The sequence below is a fragment of the Hetaerina americana genome, unplaced genomic scaffold (genome assembly GCF_022747635.1).
Source record: "Hetaerina americana unplaced genomic scaffold, ioHetAmer1.1.p SCAF_3, whole genome shotgun sequence".
NCBI classification, from domain to species: Eukaryota; Metazoa; Arthropoda; class Insecta; order Odonata; family Calopterygidae; genus Hetaerina; species Hetaerina americana.
Genome location: NW_027286874.1, coordinates 73,495,147 through 73,507,815, shown reverse-complemented (window position 1 = coordinate 73,507,815; position 12,669 = coordinate 73,495,147). Strand labels below are relative to the sequence as shown.

The 12,669-nt window shown below is 35.4% G+C and overlaps 1 protein-coding gene across 1 annotated transcript in view; it reads right to left on the bottom strand.

Annotated features, from left to right (window-relative positions):
• Positions 1–5,346: 5,346 nt before the first annotated feature.
• The window catches only part of LOC139690203 (synaptic vesicle membrane protein VAT-1 homolog-like), a 31,825-nt gene continuing 24,502 nt past the window's right edge, over positions 5,347–12,669 (bottom strand). Inside the window, exons 2-9 of the mRNA XM_071587496.1 lie at positions 10,791–10,920; positions 10,191–10,406; positions 9,531–9,679; positions 9,343–9,446; positions 9,082–9,137; positions 8,803–8,997; positions 8,118–8,361; positions 5,347–6,861 (exon numbers count right to left, since the gene is read on the bottom strand). Of these exons, the coding sequence (XP_071443597.1) occupies positions 6,839–6,861; positions 8,118–8,361; positions 8,803–8,997; positions 9,082–9,137; positions 9,343–9,446; positions 9,531–9,679; positions 10,191–10,406; positions 10,791–10,920 (1,117 nt within the window). The 3' untranslated portion in view covers positions 5,347–6,838. The remainder of the gene's footprint in view (positions 6,862–8,117; positions 8,362–8,802; positions 8,998–9,081; positions 9,138–9,342; positions 9,447–9,530; positions 9,680–10,190; positions 10,407–10,790; positions 10,921–12,669) is intronic.

The following is a 12,669-nucleotide window of genomic DNA, read 5'->3' as shown; positions in this document are numbered from 1 at the left end:
AAACTTGAAGTCCTGAATGAACAAGGGTGCTGGAAGGCATTTTGGCCCACTTCCAACTGAGAAGATACGGGAGTAAAGGGAGCAGGTGAATTTAATATATGCAGATGAGTAAGTTTATGTGCTCCTAAATGGCCAAAGCTTGAACTTGTGGAGAACTAAGATATATCACACAATTTCTACAAAGATTTTATTTTGTAATTTAAGCGACAGAGATAACTAATCTCAGATTTTTGTTGGGACATTATGATGTGAAATATTTACGAAGAGGAACAGTCTGCATATTTGCAACAGATCTTCAACGGCATAAAACAGACTGTTGTATCTGGTGTTTGAGATTGAAGAAGTCTACTGGAAAGTAAGTCTCCCAGGAAGTGCTGGTGCTTTGCGGTCGACACACAATATAAAGGTGGTGAAATTGGGATGTAGAGGGCCAGTAATGGTACCAGTACCTATCGGGATTGTGGGAATCAGAGGTTCTCTACCTCCGAGTGCTAATGGTCGGGAACGCTTTCGGAATTATCAAGCGCTACCTATTTGAGGTGGGCTGATTTTTCCCCCTACTGTCCTGAGCATATTCATATTTAGTGCTTATCCCTAGATAAATAGCTATGTTCCTAAAGTTTCGGGAGGGCATCGTCCCAGAGGATACTCCCCCTAAGGGAATACTATGACTAGAATACAGAGGCAACAAATTTAGGAAGTGGCATAGATATGAAACAGATAAGAGGAAAAAAATTGTGTAGATGGATAAAGGAAGAACCTCAAATAAACCAGGGTTCTAAGCGTCAGTTCACAATACCTATTGTTCCAAGTTTTACCTTGATCTTAACCTTTTATCATTACTTCTTAACAGAGAAAATTGGAAACTTGAAGCAATGTGTAGAGTGCCTTCCAACATTGGGACCTTTATAAAAGTAGCCCACCTCTTTCCTCGTAATTACGGCAATAATAATAATAAATTTATTGGTCCTGTTGATATGTTAGTACATATATAGGCCTTGTCAAATATACATTAAAATAGTAGTACCTATTACAAGATTTAAACATCATACAGCAATATTAACAGTCATTTAAACAAGAATTCTTTTACATTGTAAAAACAATTGTCAAGTAAATATTTTTTTAATTTAATTTTAAAATACACCAGTCTTTGCTCATTTTTTATTTCTATTGGCAAATTGTTAAATAATTTACAACCCATATACGTAGGCCCATTGCTGAACATAGAAAGTTTATGAGAACTTGTTACATAATTGGATTTTTTTCTGGTATCATAGTTATGCACATTTTTATTTGTTTTTAAGTTAAATTTACCTTCAAAAGTTTTTACAAATAATATGGATTCATACATATAAATGCAGGATAGAGGCATTATCCTCAGCTTTTTAAATAGGCCTCTACAGCTCTCTTTTTGACTAGCATTACAAATTGTTCTTATTGCCTACTTTTGGAGTTTAAAAATTCTTTCAGATGGAGGGGAATTTCCCCATGCCACTATGCCATATTTCAATCTGCTATAGACATGTGCATAATATAGACTTATGGCTGTGTCAGTATTCGTAAGTTTTTTCATCCTTCTGATTAAATAACAACCAGACATGTGCATAATATAGACTTATGGCTGTGTCAGTATTCGTAAGTTTTTTCATCCTTCTGATTAAATAACAACCAGAGGCAATTTGAGATGCAAGATTATCAATGTGACTATCCCAACTAAGACATTCATTTAAGAACAAACCAAGGAATTTAATACCTGTTGTACGTCCTAGACTGTTGTCTGTAAACTTAATGTATGGACTACAGTCAATTTTCTTCTGTGGCGTATGAAACAGCATATAGGATGATTTACTCTTATTTATTAGAACACCAACTCTCCATGTTTGTGACAGCTTCCTGAGCTGGTAGAACCACATTTCCTGCCTGCTTTAACAGATGATTGGTATCGTCCGCATACATGAATACCTCACCATTTAATGAGTTTGGCAGATCATTAATGTATAACAGAAATAGCAGTGGCCCCAGAATGGATCCTTGGGGAACCCCTCTAATAACCTCCTGGTAGGAGGATGACCATTTTTTCATATTTGCACTGGAAATAGTTACACATTGCATTCTCTTCGTCAAGAAGGACCTTATTAATTTGGTTGCAATACCTCTTAGTCCATAGCAATGGAGTTTATGCAGAAGAATTACATGGTCAACAGAGTCAAAAGCCTTTCTAAGATCATAAAATATACAAAGTGTCTTGGCGTTATTATCTATGCCATCAATAACAGAGTCAATAAACTTGTATAAAGCGAGCTCAGCAGAAAGTCCTTTAATAAAGCCAAATTGGGACTTTGATAAAATACTGTTTTTTATTAGGAATTCCATTATTCTGTTTGCAATGACAGATTCAAGTATTTTTGAGAACACAGAAACTTTTGTTATCGGGCGGTAATTGTCCATTACCTCCTGATTCCCACTTTTGTATAGCGGAATGACTACTGAGAATTTCAGTTTGTCAGGAAATACACCTGATGATAGAGAAGCATTTACTAAGTGAGTAATTGGAGCTAAAAGATAATTGCTACATTTCCCCTTAAGGAGTGAGCAGGGAACCTCATCCCATCCAGCTGAGTCTTTTTTGCTAATTTTTTTATGATTAGTTTCACTTCTTGTTCACATGTTGGGCGAAAATAAATATTACTTGAAACTGAGATGATGGAGTTTTGTCCTCTATATAGTTGGGGAGCAAGATTTAGAGGCAATGACTTTTCAAGGAAGTTAAGAAAATGGTGATTGAAATGGTTGGCAATATCATTGGGTTCAGAAACCAGTTCTTTTTCACAGAAGACAGAGTCAATAGAAAATTTTCTCTGTGATTTAACAGAGTTATTATTGATGATTTCCCATGCTGCTTTGGTTTTATTTTCAGAAGAATAGATGTAGTTTACATTGAAATTTCTTTTTGTATCAATTATTAATTTGGAATAGTACTTCTTATAATCTGAATACTGTTGTTTTACCTTGATATCATTAGTCTCTCTATATCTTGACTAAAGGGACTTTAATTCCCTTGAGATACAAGAAATTTCTGGGGTTACCCAAGATTTGTAATGTGGCTTTCTTGATTTGGTTGGTTTCAAAGGAAAGCAACCATTGAAAGTGGAGATGAAGATGTTGAGGAAAATGTCAAACTTTTCATTAACAGAATTTGTGCCATACACTAATTCCCAATCTGTTTTTTGTAAAATATTACAGAATTCTTCCGTTGCCTCTTCTGTGAAGAATCTTTTTTTAGGGCGAATAACACTGTTGTTTAGAGCTTTTGAAACAACTGGTACATTAACTGATGTTATTAAGGCCTTGTGATCAGAGAGATGGGATTCTATCACAGTACCACAAGTGAAAGTCAAGTTTGTGAATATGTTATCAATTATAGTTGCACTATTCATCGATTCTCTGGTAGATAGGAAGATGGTTTGCTTTAGATCAAATGATGAGAATAAATCCACTAGTTTGCCCTTCTCATTATCATTTTGACTTAGATCGATATTAAAATCTCCACATATTATCAGGAATTTGGTTGCACAAAAGGATTTCTCTACAACTTTAGCTAGATTAGTTAAAAATAACTGTTGATTACCTATTGGTGATCTATATAGACTCATTACGAAAATGTGCTGCTTTTCGATGAGGACGTCAACCACACAGCATTCAAAGTCCTTCTCCACACACAAATCATCCGATATTTTACATTCATTGGAACATAAACCATTTCGAACAAAAATAAGGACTCCACCACATTTGAAGTTCTGCCTACAGAACATTGCGGCAATGTAAAAACCATCAATATTCACAGTAACTAGTTCAGCTGGCCTGAGCCAATGTTCGGTGATACAAACCACATCAGCATTATTCTGATTTATCAATAACTCTAAGCAAACTATTTTGTTTCTAATGCATTGAATATTTAAGGTTAATACTTTTAGGGGCTGCTCTAGTCAGAGCGATGCACTTGGATTAGAAGGTACACCAGCTGCAGGACCATTTAGTTTACTTTTCGTATGGTTTTTGTTGAATCTAAACCTATCGATTTCTGCATTTTCTGGCCACAGACTTAAGTCAAGTACATGGCTTAACATAGGAAAATCAACGGTAATTTTAAATGAGGCATATGGACCCCGGGCGTTTAAAGTCTCAACAATCACGGGAGAATTCAATTTTTGTTCCAGATAATCCTTAATCTCCTTATCTTTAGTTTGCGGTTCGAGCCTCCAAACATGGATATGTGCTTTCCTCTGTATCACCTTGAAAGGACAGCCCAAACTGGCATCTCCAGTTCCGAACTTTCTTGACCTCCGCCGATTTCTCTTGCTCTCGTAAACTGTGTATCCCGCATCATTGTTTTCATCCCGTTTCAAATTTTTCCTTACAAAGGTATAAGTAATAAGATATCCCCTCTCCCACATCATAATCAAAAATGTTGCAAAAACAAATTTTGTATAACAGGTGCAAAGGAACAGCAGGTACTCGGTCAAAAATGGGGGTTTCAGTCATAAGCATAATTACGCATTAACTTTAAATGATTGACAAATATTACCTACTGTTTAACAGTAATAGCTGCTCAATTATTTTTCAAGTACCGTATTCCTATAAGGTAAACCCTGATTTTCCCCGACAATTTCAAAAACCTTGAATCCAACAACATATCAATTTATTTTGATGCTAATAATTAATACAAAGCAAATTCAGTTGTTTAATTAAATGAATAGCCACTACACAAACATTTCATCACTTAAACATTGAAATTTGTTTTCACTGCGCCAAAACTCTTCTCAGCTGCCTTGTTTCAATGGGATTTCTTATTTTCACAGAAAATAATAAAACCCTGTTGCTTACAAGGACTAAAAACATTGAATTCTGTTATCAATACAACCCACCATTTTCAAGGCCTAGTGCAGGAAAAGAAAATGTTTAAGCAAGCATTTCCCCAGCATGGCAGATGTAGGCTGATTTTGAGTTAATTTGCAAGTAAAAAAAATGCAAGTCATATAGGCTGGGAAATACAGTAAAATGTGTGAGGAAGATATTTTTAAATTTCTTGGATGTTAACACCCAATAAAAATTGCAAAATCAAATCAATATTGGGCATTCCTGATTCACAGATAAATTCTCGGGTTAACAAGAGGGAGCTTTGGTCAAATGTCACATTTAATGTTATGAACCCTGAATGTATAAGATTATGAAAATCTTTTGGTAAATTGTTCACAATTTTGTTGACTAATCAAATTTAATCGAAATTATATAAATGTCCTTGCAAGAAAACCCCACCAAAACTGTACTAACTAATAAATTCTACAATTCAGTCTTTCAACTCACTTTATTGTGCCATTGCTTCATTGCAGCAGCATACATGCATCATTTATAAGCATACATTGCATAAGCCTTTACATTTTAAAAATTTTCCATTTTTCAAAGATTCACCAATTAATTCAAAAAAATATAAATAGCAGGGCAATCATAAAAAGGTAATATATCATGTTTTTGTTTCAAGTATTACAAAACCATAAACTAGGTGACGCAAAATATCAGTCTTACAACAAGCAGCAGGTTTCCCCACATCATAAAAACATACAACACTCCTTTTGTGCTCAGCTTAGTTTTTTTTTACTTACAATCAACGAGATATATATTTATATATATTTTAATGCTATGCCAACCTGGAAGCAGAAAAATTGCACCATTCGTCTTAAGCTGGCTCTTTACCATAACATTTAATGCATCAGAATCTGTCCAAATTTCTTTATGCCTCCAAAACCAAAAAGTTTAAACCAACAATCTGGATTTGCAATAAGCTGCTGCCAGATCCAACCCAACATCCGTTAAATATAAATATACTTCAGTAAAGGGTAAATCCAAAACTCTATAAACTATGAAGAGCTTCCTTTTTTTTGTTTCATAGAAATATTTTTAAAAGCACAGTGCTTACAGCAGAACAGTTTCATAGATTTTTCTTACCTTAGGAACAATCCCTTTAAGGAATATGAAATTACAAATATAGAAAGCTGGATGAAAATAAAGGGCAGTGTCTGGACCAGATTAATTCTTGATGACAGAGCCCCCAATGTGGGATTTGATATTTCTTTTGAATAAATGCTTGTAAATAGAACTATCAAATATTTCACATAACCTACAAGAAACTAACCTTTTGTAACTACATTGCAAAATTACAGCCTATTTGATACAAAATCAGATACCTGAAAAGTGAAAGAGTTTGAGGTAATTATCTTTGATAGTTAAAAAGTTTTCTCCAAATTTAAACATTAAAAGAATACCATTTTGTAGAAACTGTTGCAGCTGAAAGCTTTAAATGATTATATAGATTTGAAATATGCTTGTTTACTGAACATATCTCTTTCACCCTCCCCCCACAGCTTTCCTCACATTAGAATGATTCCATCAGATGAAATGCACAACAAAAATATGATATACATGTGTACAACCTCATTTTTCCCCGGATATGAACCCTGATTTTTTTGGCATATTAAACCTTCCATATTTTTTTAGTTAATCCATACAGCTCATAACTCAAATGCAGCAGAAATGCAAAAACACACTGACTTGTACGCACACACACACACGCTCAACCTTCCAAGTACGCACACACACACACCCATGGACGCGCACAGATCACCCTGCACCTCATTGCTCCTCCATCTCAAACTGTCTCAGACGAAAAAAAATAGTATATAATGCTAATATCTTACACAAAAATATAACACAGCACAAATTTCAAAGGTGAATGAGGGTGTGAACATGTGCACTTCTTTGGTTGGTCCCTGATTGTTCATGTTCAGCTGGCATTCTCCTTGGCATCTGAAAAATAAATTGTCTCATGATATTATGATTTATTCATGAACATTTTTACACATTTGCAAATTTGACGAAATGATATCCTTGTTAACTTGCCTTTTTTAAATAAATTAGGCATTTCTATGTCATAATTTATTAGTTCAGGCAGAAATCTTGATTTTTATGACAAGCTGTTTTACTGATCGCTTAAGGTCAACAACATTGATTCAAAATTAGATCTAAAATTAAATCTGATGTGGCAATCTCAATGTGAGCTTCAAAAGTAAAATCTTGGGAAAAGTTTATTCCAAGTACATAAACTACAAAATTGTGTTTAGGAACTGAAAACAATCTTACAAGCTGGTGGAATGTTCGTCATTTATGAGTCTTAAGAAGAAATTCTTACCATATTAGCTGTGAGTCAATGTGATGCTACTTTGATGTTCCATACATATGGATATTGCTGATATGTAATGTGTAAAAATATTAACACCGCTTAGGATCGAGTAAGAATCTAGTGTAAATTTTTAAGTAATTGCGTTCATACTTTTACATCGGCAAGCCACCTAGATAGCCCACTAAATCCTTGAAGAAAGGAAAATTTAGAAAGCAGCACCAAGTAGTCACAGGATTTCTCAATGTGAAATTTTTTCCCAGATGCTGCAGGTTTTCCTCCTCAAGAGTTCACTCATTTCCTCAAATCACTCATTTGCAACAAAAACTGAACAAATTATTCAATGTACAAAGTGAACTACATATCAGAAGTATCCCAAAGTTTTCAAACTGTTTTGAATTACAAATTAATGCAATTTTGCAACCAAACTAGTTCCAATTTCACAACATATCTGATGCACCTAAGTCCACCCACCAAAATTCCAATTACACCCATTCTTATTAAAGAAAATCTTGCTTATCACTGGCAACTGCGTCATAAAATTATAACATTTTGTACTCTTAAAAGTGTCCCAAGGCAACAAACTGAACCAACTGCTTCAACAAAGTCATGTCATGCTCAAAATTTAATTCTTGAAGGGATGGCATTTAAATTGCTTGGTACTAGGTGCTGAAATAGTTTTCCAAACTTGCACATACCATGGAGTCATATAGACGTAGCTTGTGTACTGTTTAGTACAAGTCGCCAACTAGGCCTAATAAGCTTTAATTGAAACATTGTTATATTCTCTGAACTTTTATCCAATTTCTCTGGTATTTGGAAGAAACTTTCAAATTTCTCAATGACATTTCAAAAACAAAGATGTGAATGCTTCTACCATACACACCTCCATCACCTCCCTCTCCATTCACTTCCTCATTCTGCTCATCCTCCTTCCCAGATGAAGCAGCATTGTTCTCCTTGCCTTCCTCCTTGGCAGCATCACCACCCTTCTTCTTATCCTCCTTATCTTTGCTGCCCTTGGCACCCTTGGCTGGAGTGGCCGGTTTAGGTTTTGGCTCCATTGCAGGATCCAGCATGACTTTCCCAATGTTCTTACGGTCCTGCATTTTCTGCATAGCTTCTGATATCTGTGGAATATACATACGTTATACTTTTTTGTCAAACTGAATACATTCGATATCAAATACCAGAGGAGAATTTTGTGAAATAAAGATTTCAAAAAATTCCTTAATAAATATGCCATAAATCATTTTACTTTAAATTTTCAGAGAAAGTAAACAAAAAATTATGCATATGCATCAGCTGAGTAAAGCTAACAAGGTATATTCTTGTTCATCGTCAAAATTTTCCGATGCAAGATTTTAATTAACAGAATCCCAGTAGCATATCAAGGGTTTATATTTATTCTGCATTATTCTCCACCACCTCAACCAAAGGAAAAGTACAATTTAAGATACTAATTGAATAAATTAAATAATGACAAATTTACTACAGTAAGATCCCAATCATATTCATACTATTTAAATGCTTTGTTTCAAGTAGTTTGAATAAAATAAAACAATCCTTACGTCTTCAAGAGCCCAAGTAGAATCTACTACAGGCTTAATTTTTCCTTCACCCCACAATTTAAAGACTTTCTCAACGGTAGCATTGATTGTAGTTGTTCCAGCTTGCAAGTGAAGCAGACGACGAAGGTTGAAGCCAGTCACCCCCTTGTTGTCATCAAACAGCTTCAGTGGAGAGATCTTGTCAACTTGCCACCACTAATTAAAAGAAAATGGAATATCAATACCTTTAGCTATAAAACACTCAAAATTCCATTGAATCACAATTCAATATACACTTACAGATCTTGCCAAACCGAAGAAACTCTTGCTTTCACCAGAGACCATGTTTGATGATCCTAAAAATGTAAAAGGCAGTTTTCAGTTTAAGTTTTGTTAAAAAGAAGTGACAAGTTTTATGAGAAGGGATGACTGGAAAAACTGTACTCAAATCTTCCATAGATTGATATAAAATGGTATTGAGAATTTTCAGAAAAATATTTTATCTCATCTACATTTTAAACTATTATTATGAACTATATAAATAATAACAAAATAAATTACCAAAAATGATATATTTTCCTAGAGGCTTGATGAGAGAGTATCCCCTGTTGCATTCTTCTCCACCCAAGCAATCCAGGAAAAGATCAACTCCTTCAGGAGAAACCCTGTAATAAACAGGTTTATACTCAAGCTATTGTTTCAAATGTTAAGACATATCACAAACTAAAAATGTAAAAAAATAAACTCACTTGCGAACTTCGCTAACATAGTCAGTCCCCCTCTCAAGGAGGTGGTGAATACCATGGCCCTCTTTGAGCACTTCGTGTTTCGACTTTGAAGCAACTCCAAAAACAGTCAGGTCAGGTACCATTTGGCAGAGTTGAGTCAGGGCTAATCCCTAAATGGGAAAATTCACACAAAATTAAAAATGAACCAATTCACTGACTTTTAAAAAGGAACTTTCAAAACTTTGTAAATCAAATACGTGAATAGAATTTGATAAAAATACTCAAAATTAAATTAACAGACAGAAATATTACACTTAGGGGTTTTTATAACAGTTATGGTGGATTGGCTGAGTGCCTCTCGTTATCCATGTACATGGCAAAATAATACAATCAAGACATTTCGGCACAGCAGTTCATTTTTTATGAAAATTAATATCAATCTGTGGCATTAAGAGCATAAATATCTAAGAAACTAGTTTTGTGCAGCCACTTTAAATACACATTTCTGCCAGTACAGCATTTTTAGTTTTATGAGAAGATAGGCACTACCAAGAGGTTATTTCAAAACAAGTCTTGGCTGCTACGTACACATTGCAACAGCACAACAAATTAGTTTGCCTGTGAATGCTTCCCATTACAGTGGTGTCATTAATGCTCTTGAAATTAAAAAGTCAAACATACCACGCCACCACCAGCTGAATGAATAAGGATGCTCTTCCCTGGCGAGATGCCTCCCAACTCGAAGAGGAGAATGTGTGCCACCAAGAAGTTAGTGGTGATGGCTGCTGCATCAATGAATGACATACCCTCTGGCATTTTGAAAACAAGACGCTGAGACACTGAAACCAGTTCAGCCCATGCGCGATATTCTGGCAGCGCTACAACCTTATCACCAACCTAGGAGGTAACAAAAGTATTATATTAGCCAATCCTCCATGAACTCTTTCAGACCAGACAAAATTATTTACTCATTTCAAAAAGACATTTCATCAGTCATGGGGTCAAAACATGAATGTGCACTGAAAAATTCCCAATTTTAAAATTGTAACATTAGACTGCATGCTTTTAAATTGACTAGGGCTGTAATGCATATACGTGCTCTGGTCAGATGGGAAATCCTCCCCGAGATAAGATAGTTCCCCTCCCCCAATTGGATCCATAACTGAATAATGAAGAACCCCACATTAAATGATTCTCTTCATGTCAATGATATGCAATGGGAGGGTTACACCCAGTTCACTGGTAAAGAAGCAATTGTGCACCCTAAATCACTGTGCTTACCGCAAATCCTTCTACACCTTCTCCAACCTCCTCTACCTCACCAGCACACTCAAATCCAAGAATGAAGGGAGTCTTTGGAGTGGCCTCAAGGGCACCACGTCTAGCCATCAAATCCTGGAAACCCAGACCACTGCAAAGAGACGAGATAGGGACATAAGTACAGATGCTCTTAATAAGGCCAATAGCATACTTCAATTTATTTTATTAAATCAATGAACTTCCAAGAAAAATAAAGAGTGAAACAATTAACCTGAGCAAAATAAGAAAATATATTTCCAAAACTGAGCATGGCGAACTTCACTGAGAACAACAACACAATTTTAACCCACACTGACAGCCCATGCTGTGAGGCCCCTATGGAATTAGTATCCACACTGTACTTTTATGGCTTTTGCTAAGTGAAACTTTGAACTAAATTGCAAGAATCAACAAGGACCACTACACTATCAGAGAACAAACTCGAGACATTTTACAACCTTGTTTAAAAAAGTAAATAACCATACTCAGTATCACATTCAGACATCTCAAATCCCATCAGCAGTAATGTAATATGATAATGGATACATTTCTAATTGATCTACATGTTTCGCAAAAATCTATTGATAGTCTTGTCTTGTCAATTAAATTTTATAAAAATTAATCCTAAAGGTAATATACCACAAACCATATAAAACATCAGTCTAAATAAACCAGAATGAGGGGATATCCTGGTGGATTGATTGTTATCTCATCTTTCTAACAGGATTCACTAATATCAAATCCTTTTATTACCAGTTGCTTTGAAAAATAGTTTTTTAGTCAATACCACTAGAATCCTTTATGAAAGAGTGACCATTCCAGTCTTCTACAGCGGCCCAAAGCCAAATTAGATTAGACCCGGGAGATTTCTAATATTTGTATCAACACAATCACAGCATTAAAATCGCTTTAAAAGCAAGAGTTTGGCACCAAGCAACGAAATATACTGTCCAAATTAGATTCGGCAGTAATTAAGGAACAACTCTTTTACAACTTGCGACCATTGCGCGGCATAATAAAGAGGGGAAAACAACCAACCCAAAATCGCGAAATGAAAACCACCCGATTTTATCAGTTTCGACTCACGCTAGTTACATCAACTGTGGCCAATTACAACAATACCGTCGCTCTTCATCTCATTATGAAACTATTTACTTCATTTAACATATCAGGCCAAAGGAAAGTTAAGCTATACGCAACGCATATGACGAACGACTGCCAGAACTAATTTCTAAAAACGAGCTGAAACAACTAAAAGCCATTAGTACTGCCATGAATTCTGATTGGAATTCATTTAATAACGGGACATATATTAAACGAAGCCATATCCGCTATCATACGACGATTCTAGTCTGGCGGCTCTTAGGGGGAAGGGGATACACTTCAGCGCCACATGAATGAAACAAGGCAATGAAAACTATGAAGAGTTAACGATGAAAACATAACCCATATCATCCCCTACAATCTTAACCCATAAACAAGCATTACGATTGTCACTTTCGCAAAGCTTCATGATGAAAATAAAAAAATTGAGCTTCTTTTCAAGCTATGAACTCGCTCTAGTGACTAAATGAATAGTCTTACTAAACTTAACGGAGCAAAGGACAAATTTCCACAAGTACCAATTTTCAAGAGCCAATTAAAATGGTCTGCCTGCCAAAATTGCTTGCCTGAGCAAATTATCAGGGGTTTCCTCAACGACTATATTCCTATACGACTATTTTACGGGATTTAATGTTGGGGAAAAGACACGGCGCTAGGAAATCTCATGCAAGTCGATTCCTCGTGTTAAAATAATATCTACATTGCGTGATTCTGTGCAAGCCACCGCCAGGGCATCTTGCAGCCTATCAGTTCAACG